The sequence below is a fragment of the Taudactylus pleione genome, unplaced genomic scaffold (assembly GCF_031769625.1).
Source record: "Taudactylus pleione unplaced genomic scaffold, aTauple2 ptg000845l, whole genome shotgun sequence".
In the NCBI taxonomy this organism is placed as follows: Eukaryota; Metazoa; Chordata; class Amphibia; order Anura; family Myobatrachidae; genus Taudactylus; species Taudactylus pleione.
In genome coordinates this window covers 5,862,273-5,887,070 of record NW_028285247.1, presented here as the reverse complement: position 1 = coordinate 5,887,070, position 24,798 = coordinate 5,862,273, and the positions used below count along the sequence as shown (strand labels likewise).

Here is a 24,798-nt window from a genome sequence, read left to right as displayed (position 1 = left end):
ATGCATAAGAAGAATACCACTTTAAGAAAATATGTTTTTATTTCTAGTAGTATGCAGTCATACATAACTCAATATGTTAAACACTTGTACAATAAATTATTGAAACATTTTATACAATAGAAATACACACAGGTTCTCAAACTCAGTCCTCATGACCCCAAACAGTGCATGTTTTCCATGTCTCCTCACAGAATCACAAGTGAAATAATTAGCTCCACCTGTGGGTGTTTTAAAATGTGTCAGTGAGTAATTAATACACCTGTGCATCTGCTGGGTGACCTGCAAAAGGTTACCTGTGTGGGGTCCTCAGAGTTTGAGAACGACTGGTAAGGAGATTTATGTACTTACCTGTTAAATAATTTTCTTCGATTCCATAGGGGACACAGGTTTTACGCTGGGTATAGGTTGGTGGAAAGGAGTTTGGGCACCACACAGTTAACTTTGTTAGACACAGCCCAGGCTCCACCTTTCCCCTATATCCCGCACCCACCCGTAGGCCACTTCAGTTAAGTTAACAAGCCTAAGACTAGGAGCAAGAAGAAGAAGAAATAGAAGGAAGACTGACAAGCACTCAGGTCCAAGCACACAAGACGTGACCAGGAGAACCGAAAGTAGAGCAAACTTCACAAGCCAGGTACGTCAGGATGAGAGCCAAATGTCCCCTATGGAATTGAAGATAAGGATTTAACAGGTAAGCACATAAATCTATTTTTCCTCCTCCTCCACAGGAGGCACAGGCTTTTCGCTGGGATGTCCCAAAGCTAATCCCCTAAGGGAGGGGACACTCCCGGGCTGTGCTGAGAACCCTTTGCCCAAAAGCCAAATCAGGTGTGGCAAAGGAATAGAAGTTCAGGAGCGTATTGGCAGAAGACCACGTGGCCGCCCTAAACAGCTGCTCCGCAGAATCACTACGTCATACTGCCCACGAAGTTCCCACCAACCGGATTGAATGAGCCCTCACCACCAACGGTGCAGGAAAATCTGCCACAGCATAAGCATGGCGAATAGTCAAATTAATCCAACTGGCCAGCATCTGCTTAGTCGCCGGCCATCCCCGTTTGAAAAAGTCATACAAGACAAGAGAGCATCTGTCCTACGCAGGTCCTTTGTCCTATCTACATAAATCTGGAGGGCCCACACAACATCCAGAGAGGCCTCCTCCGGAGAAGAATCCGGAACCTGGAAGCAGGAACCACAATCTCTTGATTGATGTGAAACAACCTTAGGAAGGTAACCTAGTAGCGTTCAAAGGACAGCTCTGTCCCCTTGAAAGATTAGAAACAGAGGGTCTGATTCAGACCCAGTCGCAAGCGCTGAGCGCTCGCAACTGGGTCGACGGCCCAGAGCGCATGCGCACGACGTTGCCGGCTCCGTCGTGCACATGCGCGAGACCCGGATAGCGACGGGCAATCCGTCGCTCCGGGTCTCGCACCAAAGGGGGCGTGCTGTCGATGTTGAGTGACTGCACGCCCCCTTTGGTGGGCGGGCAAGGGGGGTGGCTTCCCAGACGGAGGCATTCCCATGAGAACGCCTACTGTCTGGGGGCGGCCCCATTGACATCACAAGTGATGTCAGTGGAAGAGCATTCGGCTCTGTTTGAGCCGAAAGCTCTCTGGGGCTTGCGGCCACGAGACCCTACCACAAGGGTCTCGTCGCATCATCCTGGCCGCTCCATAAAAAAAATAATAAAAAAAAAAAACGCCCTGATTCAGAGCGAGCGCTCTGTCAGAGCGTCCAGCTCTGAATCAGGGCCAGAGAGCGACAGGATAAAGTGCTCAATTCTGACACCCATCGGGCATAAGCTATGGCCAAGAGGAAGACAGTCTTCCAGGTAAGTCAAGAAATGTCCACAGTATCCAAGGGCTCAAAAGGCGAATCCTGAAGGGCCCTAAGAACCAGAGACAAATTCCAAGGAGCCATCGGTGGTACAAATAGGGGTTGTACATGGCTGACCCCCTGAAGAAAAGTCCGAACGTCAGGCAACAGCGCAATCTGTCTCTGAAAGAGGACCGAAAGAACTGAAACCTGCACTTTTCAGTGAAGTAAGACGAATGCTCCAAATCCAGCCCTGCCTACAAAAAAGAAAGAATTCGAGCAAGTCAAAATTACCTGGGGTTAAGATTTCAAGTTGAACACCAGTCAAAGTAAGTCCTCCAAACTCGATGGTAAACTCTAGCCGAAAAGAGCTTATAGGCATTGAGCATAGTGTTAATGACTGACCTGGAGAATCCTTTAGCTCTTAAGACGGATGTCTCAAAAGCCACCCAGTCATAGGGAGACGGGCCAGATCCTGATGAAAGTACGAGTCCTGAGACAGAAAGATCTGGCCGCAGTGGAAGACACAGAGGAGCATCGACAGAGAGGCCTTGAAGGTCTGTGTACCACGCCCTTCGTGGCAAAATCAGGAGCCACTAGGATCACATTGCCTCCCTCAAACTTCAATTTGGGGAATACCCGAGGAATCAGAGAGATTGGAGGGAAGATGTACAGGAGTGGGAAGGTCCACTGGACCGCCAAAGCGTCCACTAGAAAGGCCTCCAGATCTCTGGTGCGAGAGCAGTACCTCGGCACTTGGTGATTGGGCCAAGACGCCATCATGTCGATGTTTGGCAAACAGCGAAGAACCAGGAGTTGAAAGACATTCGGATGTAGGGCCCATTCACCCGAATGAACGTCCTGGCGGCTTACGAAGTCCGCTTCCCAATTTTGAACTCCCGGAATGTAAACTGCCAACAGGGACGGAAGATGCCTATTCGCGAATACGAGCGACTTCCGTCATGGCGACACGACTACAAGTGCCTCCATGATGATTTATGTAGGCGACAGCCGTCTCGTTGTCGGACTGTACTTGCACTGGGTGACCCTGAAGGAGAGGCAAGACCTGACTAAAAGCTCTGCAGAGTTCCAGACTGTTGATAGGCAACAGACTCTCCAAATCAGACCACAGACCATGAAAGGTCTGCCGACAGGAAACCACCCCACGCTCGAGGACTTGCGTCGGGGGTGAGGAGGACTCAGTCCTGAACCATAAAAGGGAGGTCCCCTGAGTATATTGGACTCCTGGAGCCACCACAACAGGGAATGACAAACTTCCTTAGAAAGAACAATCATCTGGGACTTGAGCTGAAGATGGAATTTGTTCCATACTCCATGTCGAAGGTGGAGACTAGAGAGCCAAGCAGCTGCATGCAATAATGAATATACACCTGCCGTTGCTGTAGAAACAAACGAATCTTGGACTGCAAGTCCCAAACCTTGTCTGCCGAGAGTAACACCCGCTGAACCCTGGAGTTCAGCAAGGTCCCCAAATGCACCATCTCTTTAGAGGGAGTCAGAGAAGATTTCTTCCAATTGAGGATCCATCCGTGAGCCTGGAGAAGATCCACTGTGGCCCGGATGTGCTCCTTGGGAATCTTCGGGGACTGGGCCAGGAGAAGCATTTCGACCAGATATAGAAAATTTCGTATTCCTCTGCTCCGAAGAGGAGCTGCCATGATCGCCATGACCTTCGTGAACACACGAGGAGCTGTGGAAAGTCCAAATAGCACAGCCCAAAACTGGAAATGATCCTCCTGGATCGTAAACCTAAGGAATTGCAGATGACCGAGATGGATGGGAACATGCATCCTGGATGTCCAGGGAAGCCATGAAGTCCCCGGGCTCCACGGCTAGACTAACAGAGCGGAGCGATTCCATTCGGAACTTGGGAATCTTCAAGTACCTGTTGGGAGACTTTAGGTTGAGAATTGGTTGGAATGACACTTTCAGCTTCCGGACCAAAAACAGATTGGCATAAAAGCCCGAGCCCCGCTGAGACGCGGGAATCAAAACAATAACCCTCAAGGTCAGAAGAGCACGAATGGACTCCCTAAAAACCTCCTCCGGCCTTCTCCCGATCCCAAGGAAAATTTGTGGAGAAAAAACAGGCCAGAGGATGTTCCCGAAAGGTCACTGCATACCCCTGGGAGACTACCCCTCTTACCCAGGTGTCCTCCGTGGTTGCCCTCCAAATTTTAGAAAAAAGAAGCTGGCCTCTCACCCTGTGGTCCCCCAGGTGGAGGCCTGCCACGTCATGCGTAAGGCTTGTTGTCTGGCTTAGCAGCGGGTCATCTGGAGGCCCAGGGCTGCTTACCTGCTGGTTTAGAACCCCTGGCAGAGTAACCCTGGGACCAAAGAGCAACTGTTTAAAGGACTCAGACACCCTGAACAGACTGTGTAAAGGACTGCATCCAAGAAGGTTCCATCATAACATTCAAACACTGGGCCACACCTGAAGGGCCAGCCACAGAGGGCGCAACCACAGAAGCTGAGAGTCTATCCACTACTTGTAGCATTACCTGTGACAGAGAGGAAATAAGGGGCACTATGCAGAGACTGACTATGCAAGATACATTAACAGTCAAACATTCAATGCAAAATACGGCAATAAATGCTCAACAAACCATCCCCAACAGGGGAGGAGGGAGCAATATGTATAACCTGACTACTGAGGGTGAGGAATACAGGGATACTGGGAGCCTGCACTCTCCAAAGACCAGCTGAACTGCAGGTACTGAAAAAATGTCTGCCCAGCGTCTGTGAGGAGGGGAGAGAGGAGGAGGAGAAAATGACCCTGGAACAGACTTCCTCTTAAAAGAAAAAGCGTCACGGGTGGGGGGAGGAGCCAGAGGGGAGACCCTACCTCCCCCTTCAGACATGGACCCCTGGGCTATAGCAGCCTTAGTGCCCCACTGCTCTGGTGATCTAGAGGGGATGCGGAGACAACCTAGGTCCCCCTGCCTGCACCGCTGGCATCTCCCACATACCTTGCCCCTGCTGCAGCTTGGAGCTCCCACAAAGAATGGAGCTCCGGCCGAAAACACTAGCCCAGTCGAGTGATGGAGCAGCAGCCCTACATATTTAAAAAAAGCTATAAGCACAGCTTACACTGTGTGCCTGACTCGGGCAACAACAAAAAACTGAAGTGGCCTACGGCTGGGGGCGGGATATAAGGGGAATGGGGAACCTGGGCTGTGTCTAACAAAGTTATCTGTGTGGTGCCCAGACTCCTTTCCACCAACCTATACCGTAAAGCCTGTGTCCTATGGAGGAAGAAGAAATACCTATTGAAGTAGTTAAAGAAAAAGAATGCTCAATACTGACACTCAGAATAACAGAATAGGACTGTAGGTGGGTTTTGTTTCCATCATACAATCAAGTCCAAACTTAGTCAACACCTGATCCTCTCAATGCACATTTTTTCAGAATGCTAAAGATTGTAAACATTTATAAATGTGCTTTTCAGTTGCACTGGCCCATAATATAACAATAAAACACTGTTAATTCTGATGTGTTGTAGAATGAATAGAAAAGAGCAGGCAAAGTAGTGACATTACATCATTATCCTCCATGCTAAAACAAGTCTGCAGCTAGACGCCCTGTACAAAACATTGCTCAGCAAATAAGTCCTTGGACAGAACAATCTGTGGCACTTCTGCTTCTGCTGTGAAACTACTAGTCCCAGCATGCCAGGACTTTTCACAAAAGCTTGAAAGCCACTTTCACTGCTCTCAGATATGTGCCAGGTATTACACTATTACATGATGGTGTAGCTATAGTCTGCTACAGTGCTTATAGCTGCCATCTTATTGTGGCTATTTGTGGAGCCAAGCACAAGAAGACACCATCTAGTTACAGACATCACTCTGTGATTAATGCATAAGTAAGGTAGATGCTCTGTTGCAAAGTGCAATTACAAAAAAAATTATTGTATTCCTAACCCTGTTTAGGAATCCAAAGAAAAAAAAGATTACATGTTCCCATCATGGAATGTCCTCTCAACGTAACTATTATGTTCCTGTAGTTATCATGTGTTTTACAAGGTGATGTTTGTCGAGCCCAGTCTGGCGGTAAAACTTTTTATCACACAAGTTGCATTCAAAAGGCTTCTTTCTTGTGTGGACTAACTGGTGTCGCAGGAGGTACACATTGTGACTGAAGCTTTTATCACAGTCTTCACAGGCAAATGGCCTCTTTCCTTTGTGGGTCTTTTTATGTTTGTACAGACTGGACTGATATCTGTACGTTTTTGGACATTGGTCACATGAGAACGGTCTCTCATTGGTGTGTGTTGCTTGATGTAACGTGAGTGCAGTCATTCCGAGAAACCACTCACCACATTCCACACACTTATATGCCTGACCCTCCTGATGCACATTTCTGGAGAAGGTCACGGCTGTGTCAGTCAGAGAACCTGGGGAAATAGAAAATCAAGATGATCTATGTATTTGAGGCTACAATCTCCCTGCACCAGTTTGAATGGTGCCTTAGATCATTGCAGTGTGCTGTTGTGAGAACCTGCTCTTTCCACAATCTAAAGCTAGGAACACACTAGACGACTTGCAAATGATGCAATGTCATTAACGATTTCGCTTCAACTCCCAGGTAAACGATCTAGTGCATACACCACGGGTCTTCAACCTTGGCCCTCCAGCTGCTGTGGAACTACACATCCCAGCATGCACTGCCATAGTTTTAGCATGCGGTTATATCAAAAAGGTGGCAGTGCATGCTGGGATGTGTAGTTCCACAGCAGCTGGAGGGTCAAGGTTGAAGACCCCTGGCATACACAATGTGCAATGTAACAAACGACCAAATGATGTATATCTTGCATTGTTTGGTGGTTAGAGTGCTAACTGTATAATGTATCGTTCGATAGAATGTACACACTGCACGATCTGAGGGGAATCATTAACGAGACTTCAGATCTTTTGTATATGCAGGAAGATCTGTCAGATGCGACGAACGACCCCGCGGGAGCACACATAGTGCATACACACTGAACGATTTGTCATTCCGATGCGTCGGAATCGGTCAAATCATTCAAAATATCGTCTAGGGTGTAGGGGCCTTTACTACCAGCCCTTATTTGTCAGAATTGTGGCTTACTTTCCTCCAATCCCGTCATTAAATCATGACACTGCATCTGTCATATGCAGCCCTCTCCTCCATAACAATCATACAAGTGGGCAGGTCACTGCCACCCATACAATCAGCACACTTATCTCCTGAAATACTCAGTGCTCCTGTGAGTAATTTGATGATTTGTTTGACAGCATGGATCCTATTTTCTCAAATCTGAGCATGAAATCCTATGAGAGAACTCTGAGATGAGGACACATTAGTCTAGGGGGTAAATGTAATAGCCTGCGACTTGCAGGAGTCAGCGAGATTCTGGAATGTCTGGCCCATGTTTTAGAGTGGCAATCATTGTATAGGCAAAACCAGGTTGGTTTTACCTTTTAAATGATTGCCACTTTAAAACATCGACCATACTCCCTAGGGTCTTGTCTTTGACTGTAAATCACAGGCTATTACATTAACCTCTAGATCCTCTTTCAAATTGAAAAAGTGCCTGGACGTTTTAAAGTGATGAAAAACATAAATAATTTATGTATAAAAGGGAAATAAAGTTGATGGTGTTTACTTAATCATCAAGAGAGATGCCTGGCTACCTATTGTAGGCTATACGTGTAGGCAGTAGATATAATACATGCCATGCCTACCTGTTGGTTCCTTCTGCTCTACGTGTTCATCACCCTCCTCTTCTTCCTTCACTACTACACACTCTGTAATTATGGAAACAGACAGACTGAGCAAACTGAGCTTTATATGAGAGTCACCAAGGAAATATCAAATACTACTCATATTCATAGATATATAGCAGCCTTATATATCCTTGTCATGTGCATTGTGCGGTGCTCCATCTTTACACAGACTTCTTGCCTACTGCATAACGTGTAATGCTATATAAAATAATGAAATGTGTTAATAATGCATATGATAAATGCAACTAAATGTATTAATTCCATTATCTGTCACCTTATTTATAATAGGACCATTGCTAAGCTATAAATTGGCTTTTTGTTAGTACATCACACCCCAGGTAAACAAAACAGTGGATACTGTATTATTAAATTACAGACTGCTGAACTTTCAGAAGGGTTGTAGGCACCTTATCAGCTTGGTTCTGGCAGCGATCAGGAGCCATGGGTACAGTCCTGGCAATTTATATCATATGTACTTCATCAGAGCTGCCCGGTGCACACAACTCCAGTTTGCAGACAGATTATGTGTATTTTAGTATGCACACGCATTTGCACGCATCTTTGAGTGATTCCTTATCGTACCCATCTCAGGGCCTCATTTATAAATGAGTTTTATCAATCACGAGTGATAAAACTGGCTATGTATGATAATGGTGCTCCAGCCAATCAGCTCCCAACTGTCATTTTCCAAACAGATGACAGTTGAGAGCCGATTGGCTGGAGCACCATTATCATACTCAACGAGTTTTATCACTCTTGTTGATAAATAAGGCCCTCATGTTACGGCTGAATGGGCATAATGTAACTGGACGGCAGCGGGCAGTTTGCAAATAGCCTGAGCAAGAGCATAAAGATGGAGTTACGGACTATGCTGAGTTCAGCGTACACAGAGATCCATCTAATTTCAGACTGACCCTTTGCACCAGGTATAGGGCTGGTGTCAGTGTGCTGAGAATGATGGATATTTCCACAAGCAGATGGATAGGAGAGGTGCAGCAGCATAGATGTGTATAGCTCAGCATACTGGCCAATATGGACATTTAGTTACACTCACGCAGTGCAAGTGTAATTGTTGCTGACTTGTGTGCAACGCTGAATCCGCAGAGAATGCTTTGTAGGCTTCAACTCCATTTTGCTTGTCGTGTGGAATGGAGACTTATGGTAATAAGGCTGTGATGGGCACAAGCCCATTTTGTATCTTTCATGGTCAGTGTTTAACCTGCAAACATTGCATGTTATAACCCAATGTAGCTTAGTGTTTATCACACATATTAGCATAGGCTGTGTGTTAAGTGCGAGAGGGCGCACACTGGGCCTGATTCAGACCCGGTCGCTAAGCTGCGCTCGCTAGGGGCTATTATCGCACATCTGCGCATGCTTCAAAGTACGCATGCTCGTATCAGTCACTGCGGCCAGGAATCGTGCGCTTGTAGTACACAGACTGGACGCTACTTTGAGTGATAGCGTCGTTTGTGGGTGGTGACAGGGGAAGGTGCCTGTGAATGGGGGAGTGGATGTGCGAACGCAGGCGTGTCTGATTGTCAAAACGGAGTTTAATGGGTGTGCATAATTAGCAAAGTAGTGTCATTGAACTTGTCACTTGGTTGTTTCTTAGCCTGAACTGATCGCAGTGCTTGCAATGGGGTAGGGGCTACCTCAAGGGCTGAGAGCTGCTCCGATGGCTCTCGATGTTACCGATTATTCATACATTTTTTGGAGATGACGTGTGCTAAGAGAGAAAGGTAGACGGCTTTATACATCTGCATACGCTCACTTGCGTCGGTCTCTAAGACATAGAGGGCGTCATTAAGCCACACAGTGCGATCGTGGAATTTGAATACCCGGCCCTTTTTGGCAGTGACCGATCGCGGCTTAGCGAGCAGGTCTGAATCAGGGCCACTGTCTGTATGTTAGAGGGTAACTGTGACAAGACATAACTAAAACCAATGTACTGGAGAAACTAATCTTCAAACTCAACTTCTTAACTGAAACATTTGAAATTGTATTCCTGCCCCCTGTCCTTGCACTCAGACCTCCTTTACTTTCTTCAGAGGCCCTCACAGTTCAGCTAATGGGGTGTTTCCCACCTAAAAGGTTTGTCCTTAAAATAATAACTGCAGTTTAATCTAAAACGTTGGTAGCTGGGTGGAGTTCAAGGAGTTAAACTAGACCTACGTACCTTGTATGCACTATTCACCAGACGCATAGAAGTCCCGTTGCCTGTAATGCTCCCGCAACACTCTGCTCTTTAAACACCTCTTATCCATCCAGCAGGACGAGGATGTTGGTACATCTCGTTGTAGCCTGCCCTCCCCTGTGAGCCTCCCATTAATGAGAACAGTCATTTGTTAACGGAGAGGTTGTGACACCTGTTTGGCCAGTTTCAAGCTAGAGCACAGCATAAAAGAATGGAGGACCCTGGAAGATCTGTGCACAAGATAGGTATGACTTTTATATTGTAATGTAAATCGCTGAACTTCACCCAATCATACCTTTTCCTTTTAGTGATGTCCTTTCAAGGGGTTTTCCCACCTTCAAAAGATTTTAACTTACTAAAAGTCCTGCCACTAAATACAATGATTTTTCTTCCTAGCCTCCCATCTGTGCACATTAGCTATTTATACATATTACCAGCATTGCATATTTTTGTTATTATATTATTAGGCAAACTATACAATTTTTACTAGTAATATTATTGGATAAAATGAACATAAGGCAGCTAGAAAGCCTAGTACTCAGATGACCCTGCAGGAAGGCTGCTAGGTCACATGACATACCTTTATAGAGCTGGGCTGTCTCTAGTGAGGTCTGTAGAGAACACTTACTTATGTCATGGCACATATTGATATTCTCTTTCTCCAGGTTATCCCGTTTTGTTGGCTTTTCTTCATCTTGTTTAACCTCAACGGGCTCTGTTACATGAACACAAATTGTAAAACAATTACATGAAAAAAAGGTTCAGACAAACTTTAAATGTACTTAATGATGTCGCTTTGGCCTTTTGGACGTCACACCTCTGCAGCGTCGTTCCTCCAGGGGTTCCAGCACCAGAAGAAAGTCCTCCTGTGTGTCTTCATCCTTGAAGTCAAGAAAAGGTCAGCAAAGCAAGTTACATCAGCCAACATGGGTTCTAGTAACAGTCTTCCTTACCACAGACTGCACTGAAAAGACATGGAAGTCTAAAAGTAGCCTCCAGAGCTTTCTTTCAGTGCTGGAACCCACAGGAAGAGGTCAGGTAACAGGACCTTATCATGTGCCTCGCACAAATAATAAACTATGACATATGACGGGAGGATGATGTGACACTATAGAATTTAAGAAGGAAATGGGGGGGGGGTCAGTGTTGTACAGTTCTATACATTTTCTGTACATAAATTAATTGTGGTTGTCGGGAACAGCGTATAAGCGCAAGCTGACATTTCTCCCATTTCTCATATTCTAGGATGAAGCATACATTTCAGGAATTACAGTAGGACCATATATGCCAAACCTGGCCAACCTGTGGCTCTCCTACTGTTGTGAAGCTACAAGTCAGGGAATGCCCTGCCACAGATTTAGCATTCCCTAATATCAAAACTGTGACAGGGCATGCTGGGACTTGCAGTTTTACACCTGTTAGAGAGCTACAGGGTGACCAGGCCTGACATGCACTGTCTCAGTGCAAGCAATAAAAAAAAAAAAACACTGGTTCTACAAAAATCCAACAATAGGTGTAAATCAAATTTTGCCAAAAAGCACGCTTTGATGTTCCTATTTGTACGTCAACATTATTTTGTGTGTTCCAATAAGTAGAAATACACATGTAGGTCACATAACATTTTCCCTAGGAGTGGAGGTGTAAATTCTCTACAAGCTATAATAGGTGACATGTGACATGTAGTGCAGAACCAAGAGTATGTAGTGTGTTTCGTGCCACCTTATGTTGCAGCACATCCAGCAGAAGTAATAAAACATCCATAACGTACACACACAGTACATTTACATCGATCCCATTATTTCAAAACCTCTTAGAGCGACCTTTGTGATTGTTATGACAGTAACTTTGTATGGAAGATACATGAATACATCAGAACTTTTTATTAAAAGAAAATAATAATTTCAACAGACCCCTTTAGTGGAAATACAAAGTACCACTGCCCTGACCAGGATGTTCTAGAAATCGTCCTCATTAAAGCACTAAGTAAATAAATAAAATATCCCTTTTCTAAAAAACAGACTTTAGCTCAGACAAAAGATTACAAAGAAAAATATAATTTCCATGTGGTGCTTTTCCTCAGTTGTGCCTTATTCAGTTGTGTGTGTGGTAGTTATTATTGTTCTTCATTTTTCAGTTTTGTTTGCATTTGTCCAATGCAGATCTGATCAGGTTTTCATTTATACAAGATAGCCGGGTCTTGAAATCAATTTCTTATTTATTTACACAATAGTTACAGAGGGAAATAACGATATAACAAATAACATAAAAAAATCAAGAATGAAACAAAAGCTAATAAAAGATAAGGATAATGTGTATCCATAGCTATAATCACATTGCTACAACACCATAGACTGTAGGCAGCCCACACCTTCCTGTGTCTCAGATGTCTGACAGGTTCAGGGCACTGCACCTTTGACCAATACAATGTGACATATGATAGGATACATGATGCCTTTGGCCAATGGGAACTGCTTGTATTCTGAATGTTTTTAGCAAACCAATTCTTTACACTTTCCATAAGCCATTGTTAGTTCTCCATTTTCATAATAGTCTTTCGGCAGTTCCTTCTCCATTACTTTGGGTTATAGAGAAGAGTTGGGTGATCTTGGCGATACCTGCAGAAACCACTGCACTCACTTTCTTATAGAAGAACCTTTTCTATACACCTCACCAGGATTTAGGGCTCATAGCACGTGTTACGTTCACACTGACCTGACAAACCTTACACTGCAAATATGGGTCACTGACAGTACCAGAGCGCGTTTGGAGAGGATGCTGGATAGACATTAATGCACTGTGTCTGTGTTCTGTCCACGTGTTTACTGTGAATCCTCGCGAGTACTGACCACACTTTCTGTAGATAGTTCAATGAACATTAAGGGGTTGATACTGTGTTGGGAACACAGCAAAAAAAATAATAATTACTGCACCTCGGTAAAACCTTGCTGCACTGCCAGTGGGGGCGATGTAACATGTGCAGAGAGAATTAGATGTGGGAGGGCCGTGTCCAAACCCAAACCTAAATTGCAGTGTAAACATAAAGCTGTCCAGCTTTTGTGGCTACATGCAAAGCAGCCAGTATTTACCCTGCATGCCACACAAATGTATTTGCAACATGGTTTGTCCTAGAGCAAACTTACTTTTCTTTTCTCCCAGCCCCTCTCTCTCTCTCTATTATATGCAGTCATTATTTTATACAGATCAATATAAAATACTCACTGCATCACACAGATTATAAGTGGTATCAGTGTAGAAGACTTGAATGGATACATGTTTTCTTGCCTTAAAGGATAACTCCAGCATAAAAAGTACATAGAGAGGTACAAACTAAAAGCTAAACTTAGTTCTGTTTGCTGGTATAGAAGGTTACAAGGAAGGGGCACTGGGCTCGTTTGTTTCATATCGGCCAAACAGAGAGGAGATCAGCGCAGTGTGAGACGGTACCGTACCCAAAGTTACTGGACCTAGAAATTGGACTGGAGTGATAGTATTTTCTCTCTACTTGGGAATAGTAGCGTATATACAGTGGTGTAGACTATGTAAGTTTCATATTACAAAGAACTACAAGCTATTATCAGATGGTTTATTTAGTGGTCTACAGGTCAGAAAGGAACTTTTGTAAGTCCCTATTCCTTCTCCTCTCCCAAATGGCAATAGGGACATTTTCTATTAGCATGTCTGCTCATCCTGTCTCTCTTATTTCCTTTACACAGAATTTAAAGATCTATGAGTAAAGGAAATAAGCCAATTATTTAAAATGTATTTTGATTAGCAACCAAGAGAAGGGTGATTATTACAGTAATACTATATGTACAAATTAATTAGACAACGTGAAAGTGAAGCAGTGAACACACTGTGGAGCAGACACATGCTCAGATAATAAGACAGTGCAAGCTGACAGGCATACAGCCTGAGTGAATAAGCTGCATTCTCATGGACTATGGCTGTCTCCAGACTATGTATCAGTTGGAGCACTATTTACAAAGGCATGTTTGATCTTATAACTGTAATAATACAGTATCATGGGGCAGATTCAATTATGTGCAAAAGCCTATGGAACTGGGAACCTCCCATCCGCTATCTGATAGAGGCTGGTTTTGCTTGCAGCCTATAGAGGTGCGAGCAGAATTAGGCTACCGGCAGCTAAAATGATATTCACTTTCTATAACTTCATCTACACAATTCTGACTGTATTGCTAGCAACCAATCAGAAGTTAGCTTTGATGTTTTCTTGCAGCATGTAAACCATGAAAGTAAATGTGTGATTGGCTGCATTGAATTTTAGCACAGCACTTTTATTTGAACCATGCTAGTAAAATAAACCAGTCTTCTTTCAAATATGTCTCTAAATAAATCAATCAATACCAATGCCAATGTAATTATGACACAGACAGCTCATACAAATTCATACTTTATGTGGCGGTATCAATGCTCGAAAGCTAACCAAAAACATAATGCAATAATATGAAACTAGAAGGAGAATTAAGGTAATGTAATATGAAAACTGAATCAAGTTACTGTATACAGATTTAACAATTCAATATTAGAAAAACAGTCTGTACAACAAAAATGACACAAAATACAAATCAAGCCAAATATTAAAATGTGTTAAACAAATGAATATTCTAAATTCAGCAATATAAGGATCCTCACCACACTCAGGTCATTTAAAATTACATAATGTCAATCATTGTTTTTTTCTACAAGTGCATTAATTAAATCAAGGCTACAGCCAAAATATGTTAGGCTTAATGACATGTAATTAGTTACATATGTTGCCTAATCACAATGGAGGCAGTCAATATGTGTGCTGAACCAATATTAATGAGAGGCAACCTATGAAATCACTGAGGCACTAGGCACTTTGTCAGTAGCCAAGGAAATGATTTATTCTTCTGTTGTTTCCCCTGACAAGGATAACAAAATGCTATCCAAAGGCTGACATTTTCTCCATAAGTGATGGTAGAAATAAGGGATTGTGGCAAGTATGATATAGGAGCCGAGTGGGGAGGCCGCAACACTGGCGACTGGGTCAGTGACTTCGGCCGCAGACTTAACAGAAGGGAACAGGTAAGCGCAGCTCCCTGCTGGCACTCTCACGGCTGTTCACCGGCAGTGCTTGTTTGTGAGGGCTCCAGTTGTTTCTGCTCCGCTCATACATTGTCAACCCTGTGCCCCCTAGTGGAGTCGTAGAAAAGGATTTAACAAGTAAGAACATAATCTCCTTTTCTCCCATACATCTGCAAGCAGAATTACTGTCCAATTTAGCTATGAGGGTGTCTGGTCATGACTAAATTGGCTTTGGGGTGCGTCTGAGGTATGGAAATGACATTATGCATTCCATTGGGCAGGGATTGGGGAATAAAATGCTCTTTTTGTACAGAGCTCTGGGATACGCTGACACTGTATAAATAAAGAAAACAATATCTGGTTATATAGTCCAATTAGCCTATATAGTGTGGCCACTAATTATCCCACTGGGTAATTACCTAACCATTAATATGACCTGTTGCAAGTATTGTAAGAGCAGGTTGATGAGAACAATACATGTATCTTGAAAGAATGCAAGCAATTGTATATTGTAAATGTCCTTACAGAAAAGCAGAACACATTTGTGACCAAAAAGGAAAGACTCAGGCACACCACTGATATTGCTATAGTGTAAGGAGCACACTTAATGTGGTAGAACAATGGCTGCACTGTACACATGAAACTGGTATCACCAGTAGAGTATAATACACTGCTATGATGGGACTTTCTTCCTATTTGCTTTAGTTAAGTGACCATAATGAATTCACAAATTTAAGAGTAACATGACCCCTAATCTATTAAGATTAGTGATGGATGATTTGTATCCAGTGTTTAGATAGACACTCAATTGGTCGACATGCATTAGGGACAAAAGATCGACAGATACAAAAGGCTGACTGGCAAATAGCAGGCACAAAAAAATGGTCGATACGTGGTTTTCCTACATTTTTAGGGTGAGAGATAGGCACCTATATAGGTTTTGGTTAGGGTTAGGCCCTAGGGGGAGGGTTAGGCCAGGGCTAGGTTTAGGCAATTGGGGGAAGGTTAGAGTGAAGATTAGGCTTTAATTACAGCAAAAAAACAAACAAAAAAAATGTGTCGACCATTTGTCCCGGTCGACTATATATGGGTTGACAATATGTATGTCGACCATTTGTACCTGTCAACCCTTTGTCCTTGTCGATCTATTGTCTGTCTATAATCTGTCGATCATCTACACCACACCCTGGATGATGCAGGCTGCTAGTAGTTGATAAAGAATCTTTCATGTGGTACCTACTGAATAATAGCCCCTGTCATTTCATGCTATAAATAATAGGTATGGTTTCTTTTTATATCTGTGATAAGAGCTATGGTGAGAGGACCAGTACTATGATGTATGACTAGACATCTTATACACTGGCATCTATTCATACAGTGACGCAGGGGTCACCTCCAGTGGTGTCTGTCTCGTCACATTGTGTGCCCCAGGGAAAGGGATTCATTAGCAAAACTAGTATAATTCAGAACCTACTTTACAGGTAAATGGAATAAAAGTTCAACTTTAATTCTAGCATCAGACACAAAATGCAGCTGTCATTAACATTTATAGTTTTATTTAAATGCATTTATTTATATAGCACTAGTGTATTTTTCTGCTCTTCAAACACTTGCACCAGGCCTATGGGACAGATGAACACTTCCTAAAAGACATTTTTAAAATTGTAATAAGTGAAAATTGAACATGTCTAAGGGGTATGGTTGACTTGCACCCATACTGTACTGAGCTTGCTCACACACCCATCATCTGCCACTACAAGCGCAGTGCACGGTTGTAAAGAAACTTCTTGTTCAGCTCCTATAGCTCTAGCCACCTCTAGGGCTCAGAGCCTTGGGGCAGATTGTAAACCCCTATTCCTGTTATGTAGTTTTCTATCATGTCGGCCATGGGGCTCAGCAGCACACCAGGCTACCTGGCCCAAGAGGGCAATCCTGTGCTAACTCCCCAAGCCATATTGTGGTCCGGCCAGAGGTGATACATTCTCTTTAATACTTAACACTGCCTTGTACAATCACACTACAGTTATTTTGCACATACCAGGATTTTGAGAATTTACAACCTCTAAAAATAAATTAAGCCAAACATATTTTATCTGTAGCCCAATTCATAAAATAATGCAACAATCAGACCACTATACTGATAGATTAAATCAGGTATATATATTATATACACACATACATAAAAATAATGTAGATTATAATATTTTTTTTTTATATAAATATAGGCAACACAGAATAAAGTTTCATATTCCAAGACAATGAGTTACATGATGGACAAAAATCAGTATAACGAAAAAATTAAGAAAAAGTAAAAGTAAATGCCACTGAAAACAACCAGCCTGGATGTTTCTGATGTTAGATCTAAAATCATTTTCATAAATTAACAAGTGAAAAAAATGATGTACGGTACTTCAAACCAGCCATCCGGCTTTTATCATAAAGCTCTTCTGTTTAGCGTGGACTATCTGGTGTTTTTCGAGTGTGTCTTTACGATAAAACCTTTTCCCACAGAGGTTGCACTCAAAGGGTCTCTCTCCAGTGTGGGCACGCTTGTGTCGCAGCAGATCATAGTTGTGGCTAAACGTTTTGTGACAGTCGTCACAAGTAAAAGGCCTCACACCTGTGTGAGTTTTCTTATGCTTATACAGACTGGATCGGTTTCGGAAACTTTTTGGACACATTTCACATGAATATGGCCTCTCTCCTGTGTGGGTTGTGTGGGTTGTCCTATGCTTATAGAGACTGGTTTGGTTTTGGAAAGGTTTTTGGCACTCGTCACAAGAATACGGACTTTCATTGTCGTGAGTCTTCTGGTGCAACACAAGGTATGGGAGTCCCGGGAAGCACTGGCCACATTCCAAACATTTATATAGGTCCCCCTGATGGATTTTCCTGTGTCTGCTAACACTTGATTTGCAGAGAAAACTTTTACCACATTCAGAGCATGTGTATAATCTTCGCTTTGATAACTTACCCCGTACAGAATTTTTTATTTGCTCTCCCAGTAAGTCATTTTGCAGTGTGTTTGCATCCTGGAAGTGTAAATCTGCAGAAATGCAAATATAAGAAATAGAGATAAAGAATGCACATGCTGCGTTACATATCAGACATATACAGGTACAGAATTTATTATCTATTATCCAGAAAGGTCAGACAACTACAAATGAAAATAAATAAAAAATAGCTATTGCTGTTTGGGGATGTCGTAGAGAGAAATATGATTGTATGGAGAGTATCCTTACAGTCAGTTCAAAGCAATTTAATTAGGAGGGACGTATTAGAGGCAGTATGGGAGAAAACAGGGGTCATCTTTAAATGCAGTTTAAAATGGTCAAAATGATAACCTATACTAGAATTGCTATTCATAAAACCCTTACAATATAACAAAAGGCTGCAATATGTATGACTGTTACGGAGATTTTACCACTACAACACACAAACAATACTTAGGGCGGTATCCAATTAGCCCCCGGGCGCTAATTGAACCCTGCGATCGGCGGAAAACGGGGATTTTTTGCAGATTATCCCCATTTTTCACAAATGTTTTTTATTCACCCTATCCTATTATTTTGAATGAGTTTATCGCGGACCCTATGTGTTTTTGCCTTTTTTTGGGGTGAAAAAAAACGGCATTTATCGTGGTTTATATAATTCGGGATAATTGCCGAAAAATAATCCACGATAAGTGTCGGCGTCGGGCGGCACTTTGGGGCGAATAGGAGCGCTGCTAATTGGATACCCTACTAGTGTTCATTCTAGCACCCTGCACCTGTTACAGCCCATGCAATTCCTCTCTCCTGCCTGGGGTGTCACTCTCTGCAGTTTGTTGCATCATCTGAGTGTGCTAGAAGCACCAGAGAGCAACACCCCAGGCAGGAAAGTGGAACTGCACAGGTTTTAACAATTGCAGGGTGCTAGAATGAACACTAAACACTGATACAAAGGTTCTGTTGCCCACAGCAATCACTGATTTTCTAAACTGTAGTAGAATGACAAAATCTGAGCCATCATTTCCATTTGCACTAATTTTCATTACAGTAATATCCTCCGCTGTAAAACATTAACTCCTAATGGTATCTATCTGGCTCATGGACTAATTATAATAGATCTCATCCTTTCCACTTTATCTTCAGTGTGTTGTACTGTATATAGGCATTTTAGTTATCATTTCTATAGGAAAGTCTACCAAGTTGGCACTCGTATCAAACGCAGATGAAGGTATATTTATTAATGTCACATGTTCCTATTTGGTTACTTGTTGAGTTTTGTATGAGATATCTAAAAAGGAGGAAAAAGTAGTGGTGTGAAGCGGAATATATTAGTAATTCAGGGCTCGATAAATTTTTGTAAAATCTAGGAGCCAGCATAAAAGTTTAGAAGCCAGACCATCGCCTGTTACCAAAATATATGAACACTTGTATGGACCACCACACCTGCTCTTCAATGCCCCTCAACATGCCATCAGACCACCACACGCCTGTTCAATGGTCATCAGATTCTGCCATAAGTCCAAACCTGCCCCCCATTCAAAATGTCACACTGTAGGGCCCCAAATCCCTATTATGCCACACCGTAGGGCCCCAAATCCACACTAAGCCACACTGTAGGGCCCAAGTTCATATTATGCCGCACAGTATGCCCAAAATTCATAGTATGCCACACAGTAAGAACCAAATTCATATTATGCCACAGAGTACAGCTTCCCACCCCAAAAAGAAACTGGAGAAGAGAGCAGTACCCCAACCAAGGCAATAACACTAGAGGAAGGTGTCAGTGTAGAACATGAAGGCAGGCTCTCAGCTCATTAGATGACCCAGCTGAGGATCCAGCACGCACTGTGTAAAGCCTGCAACATCTGTTTCAGCAAACGTTATTACCGCGCTCCAGGTTATGTTGTGATGTCCCTCCTTTGCGGGATACGATCAACAAGCTGCTTCTGCTCCGGAACCGGCAGTGTCCAGCTCTCCTGGGCACTACACTCTTCCTTAATTGTGCCAGAAGTGCTGAGCGTCAGGGAGACAAGGACTGCACTCCAGGTAGGGCACCCACTTGGCGGCATCATTCGCAGGCAGAGCCACTCTGATTAAATGTGGAGGGCAGGCTCACACTCCTCCATCCTCATTTGAGAGGCATGCACTGTCCCGCCCCCTCCAAGCTGTAACTACCCCTGGAGGAGAGCTTTTTCTTCTTTTTTCAAATAGCTTTATTAGTAATTTACCTGGCTTTAAAACCTAGTCGCCAGGACTAAAGTCTTGGTCGCCATGGCGAACTGCCGACTGAGATTTGTCAAGCCCTGTAGTAATAAGATATAATTATGATCTATATAAAGATTTTAAATACATTTGTTTGAAACAAAGCGATTATTGAAGTGCCACCCTTTCTCCGATGCTACTTTTTAAGCCTGTGCTGATTATTATATAATTTGGGCTCTTTTAGAAAGATATTTTTATCCACACGTCTGTTCTGTGCTATAATGTGGTAAGGTTAGAATGTATAGATGTCTGCCTGATATGTACTTACACTTTATGCAATTAAGAGTCATTTGTTTCTGTTATAAAGATATAGTATGTCACTATTCGGTCTACTGTACATACTATTAATGTGCTTGTTTTACATTTAGTTTACACATATTTTGGAAATGTTATACTAAATAAATAATGCACTGAATATGTTTATGTATGTATTCTATTTAATTCTTTATACAGGTTGAGTCTCCCATATCCAAAATGCTTGGGATCAGGGGTATTTTGGATATCGTAATATTCCGTATTTTGAAATAATTGCATAGCATAATGAGATATCTTGTGAGTGGGACCCAAATCTAAACACAGAATGCATTTATGCTTTATATACACCTTATACACACAGCCTGCAGGTAATTGTATACAATATTGTCAATCATTTTGTGGCTCAAACAAAATCTGTGTACATACATAAAATTAATTTATCTTTCATATACACCTTATACACAAAGACAAACTTGAATTGACAAAGCCACTCTCTGGTGAAACGTGCATCTTGACCACGGATCTGCAGCTGTGTACGTGGGGACTCCACTGACAGCACACCACCACTATAGCAGACGCAACATCAGGTACCTTTTTCTTTTCAGGAACTCGCTGGGTGTTATCACCTCACTAAGTTTGGGCCACCCACTGCGCTGTCTCCGACAACAGTGGGGTGAGAGTTACCTATACTGTACACACCAGCTCTCTCCCCATATTTTTCTTCTTTTGGGATTGGAGCTTCCTGAACCGCTCACCTCATATTCTCTGAGATTATATCACATATAGGGCAGCAGCATTCAGGATTTCCTCCTTCTCATGATTTTCTGTTTATTTCTTATAGATATGGCACTCTCATTTACTGGCCATTGCACCAGGGAGCCTGCGCTGATTTCACCAGACTCCCAGTGAGAGAAACTGCATAAACAGCAGATGCCAATATCTTTCTTTATACTGCCAGGGTATAGGAGGCAGGTCCGCTCATACCCCATTAACTACACCTGTATATGGGATACAGCAGCCACTTGCACCATATTATACTGAACAGTATTTTTTTCTTCACTATCCCTTTTGGTACTCACCTGATACTAATTACTGTGGTATTTATTTACCACACCTTAAACAATCCAGACTAGTGAAACTACATTGATCCACAATTTGACTCCTACAAATATATTTTGCACCTAGGGCCTGATTCAGAGCTGAACGCTCTGACCAGAGCGCTCGCTCTAAATCAGGGCCCTCCTCCATGAAAATGGAGCGGCCTCATGGCCGCTCGCATAGCTGTGGGTGACCACCCACAGCATATGCGAGCGGCCAAAAAGATGGTCGCGATGGTCTTGACCATCGCGATCATCGGACTTGCGACGGAGACCCTGCGGTAGGGTCTCCCTGCCACAAGCCCTGGAGTGATTTTGGCTCTATCAGAGCCAAAATCACTCCCGCTGACATCACTAGTGATGTCAGTGGGGCCGGCTTCAGACGGCAGGCGTTCCCATGGGAACGCCTCCGTCTGGCAGGCACGCCCCCGGCACGCCCACCAAAGGGAGCGTGCTGTCAATCAACATCGACAGCACGCCCCCTTTGGTGCGAGACCCGGAGCGATGGAAAGCCCGTCGCTCCCCGTGTCTCGCGCATGCGCACGACGGAGCGCCCTCCGTCGTGCGCATGCACAGTGGGGAACATCGACCCGCTTGCGAGCGGGTCTGAATGACCCCCCTAGTCTGAAACAATATTTACTTTACAGATGCATAAAAAAGATACTATGTTGAGATGATTAATATATGAGGAAAAATGCTGTCCTAAATTGTGATCTGAATATTCATTTGCTTGTTTGTTTGTTTTTTCTTCCTCCTCAGAAGATTATAGATTACCAGCTGTTAATCATCTACTATTAATGTATATGTGGTTGGATTGTGCTTGTGTTACAAATATTGGGATATTTTTCCCTTGTATAAATATATATATATATATATATATATATATATACACAGATAGACACACAGATCCACAGACCGGCACTCAATAAATGATGCATACCATTTGAATTGCTCCGGTGCCTTCCTATAGGGTGCCAACACAGTGTCCCAGATACAGATCCAAAAAAAGGCGTCACTCGGAGACTTGAAATGCAGGTGAAAATTCAGTTTTAATGGTCGACGTTTCGGAGGACAAGCCCCCTTTCTCATGTCAGTGTCAGTGTCTTGAGAAAGGGGGCTTGTCCTCCGAAACGTCGACCATTAAAACTGAATTTTCACCTGCATTTCAAGTCTCCGAGTGACGCCTTTTTTTGGATCTATATATATATACACACAAAACTTAAAACTTCACCTAGGCTACAGCTGCATCAGAACCAATTAGGGGTGGTTTCCCTTACATTTTGTATTGTGGCATTGGTACCTTGGATTAGTAAATGTATTTATATAGATCTTGACCACTCTCTGATATGATAAAAGTGTTCGCTTTTTTAATAGAACGTTGTGCAATTATTGTATATTTATAATTTAAGTTTTTAGATTCCTAAAATTCTTTTATGACAAAACATTAAAAGTTAAATTTTATAATCCAAGGTAGATTTTTGTGCCCCAAAAAAGAGAGAGTACTTACCTTCGATCAGCGATGTGCGGGCATATTGGCCGTGCATGACGGTCAACTTGCTCGGTATCGAGCAAGTTACTATAGGGACCCGCGATCGTTGATCATCAAACACAGCAGGCAGAGGGCAGGGCAATCAGCCAGCGGTTTTGCATCGCTGGCTGATCGCTACGTGTGTATGCACCATTAGCAGGAGAGATCTGACACAGAGGTTGTAGATGAAAGCCAACTGCTAATTGGTGGCGCACCTATGAATACAAACAAGTTCTACTGCACATGTTCACTGTACTTTTATGTGACACACTCCCAGTCACATGACAGCTGTGATCAATGGGCCTGATTCAGCACGGATCGCAACTGCGTACGCAGATTGAGCTATTGTTAACCATTATAGTATAAGCCGCACTGCGCGTGCACAGCGATTACAAACGCACATAGGAATCCATCACAGAGTGAGTGACAGGCTGTGAGAATTTGGGGGTGGTGACGGGGGAGTGGTCGGAGAAACGCAGGCGTGCCACTCCATTTGAACGCATGTGCATGGGCGTGCATAAATTAGCCACCTCGATTGCATATGCAGTGAGTATGAGTACTCACTGGGTGCGACGAGACTTGCAATTTCTGTAATTGTGCATGACGGGCCGACGTGCTTCAATGTTACCGATGTGTATGCAGGACTGCAAAGTATTACAGATGTGAGAAAGCGATAGTGGGCGTCTCTATGCTGGCTGAACGGTGGCAGACATTAACATATTTTTTTCGCAGCTTCATTGCGTGTGATTATACAGCTGCGATCGGTGCTGAATCAGGCCCACTGTCCAGTTATAAAACGCATGTTCCCTGTCACTGGGTGATCTCAGCCGTTGGTATTCTCCTTATTAGATGAGCAAGCAGTCAATGAAGGATATTGCAATTAACAGGTCATGGAAATGAAAATATAACGTCTTTTATCGGTATATGTCAGCTTACAATTTTTTAACAACATATTTATGCTTTATAATATGTATATACTGTTATGCAATCATTGTACAATTACATCTTATAATTATGCATCTTTACAATATAAAATATGTTACAAAAATGTTAGATTTCCATTACCTAAGGAATCTGAAAATAAAACAGACATGTACCTACCTGTACTGTAACAGTCTGTTAATTCATCTTCTTCAAAGGGGCCATCATCTTCCTCTTCATCCTTCACCATAACAGTGACTGCAACAGTAAGCAAAGTAGAGCCTTGAAATTGTAATGCTGGGTTCACACGGGACGATCTGTTCAGCGAACTATATTGTTCATCCACACACCAAAGATTTCACCTACGATGAACGACAAACGATCGTTCTCCCATATGTAAAATTAACAATATCGTCCAGATTGGCCTGCAGGCATGCACGATGGACGATATCGTTATCGTCCAGCGGGAGCGCACACCGTAGGTTGTTCATTGCATACCAACGGAACAATATATCATTGAACGATATAGTTATCGTTCATATCGTAACGATATATTGTTCCGTGTGTATGCACCTTTAGACACTGAAGAATTATAGGTTTTATATGATTGTGAGTTTGTTTTCATAATAATTTGTTATTAAACTCTGGCCCCTCACTGACCAATAAGATGCTTATTTCATATGACTCACATGATAATTATTATTTTGAAGTGTAAAAGGGCAAGAAGGTCTTTTGGTTAAAGTCTGTCAGGATAGCCCAGGTAACGAAATTAAGGGACAGGCCAAGTTCCCACTAGCCTGTTAACAGAGGGCCTGATTCAGACCCGGTCGCAAGCACTTAGCGCTCGCAACCGGGTCGATGTTTGCCCACCCATCGATGGTGATTGACAGCT

The 24,798-nt window shown here is 43.1% G+C and overlaps 1 protein-coding gene across 4 annotated transcripts in view; it reads right to left on the bottom strand.

Annotated features, from left to right (window-relative positions):
• Positions 1-1,481: 1,481 nt before the first annotated feature.
• Positions 1,482-24,798, bottom strand: part of LOC148474438 (zinc finger protein 181-like) — a 65,656-nt gene continuing 42,339 nt past the window's right edge. For 3 of the 4 annotated variants that reach the window (XM_088458624.1, XM_088458626.1, XM_088458625.1), the window contains exons 9-10: positions 24,087-24,164; positions 12,029-17,899 (exon numbers count right to left, since the gene is read on the bottom strand). In XM_088458624.1, coding sequence (XP_088314750.1) covers positions 17,265-17,899; positions 24,087-24,164 — 713 coding nt within the window. In that variant the 3' untranslated portion in view covers positions 12,029-17,264. Of the gene's footprint in view, positions 6,233-7,544; positions 7,608-10,411; positions 10,499-12,028; positions 17,900-24,086; positions 24,165-24,798 lie in introns of those variants that run through there. The other variant, XM_088458627.1, reaches the window with a different exon arrangement.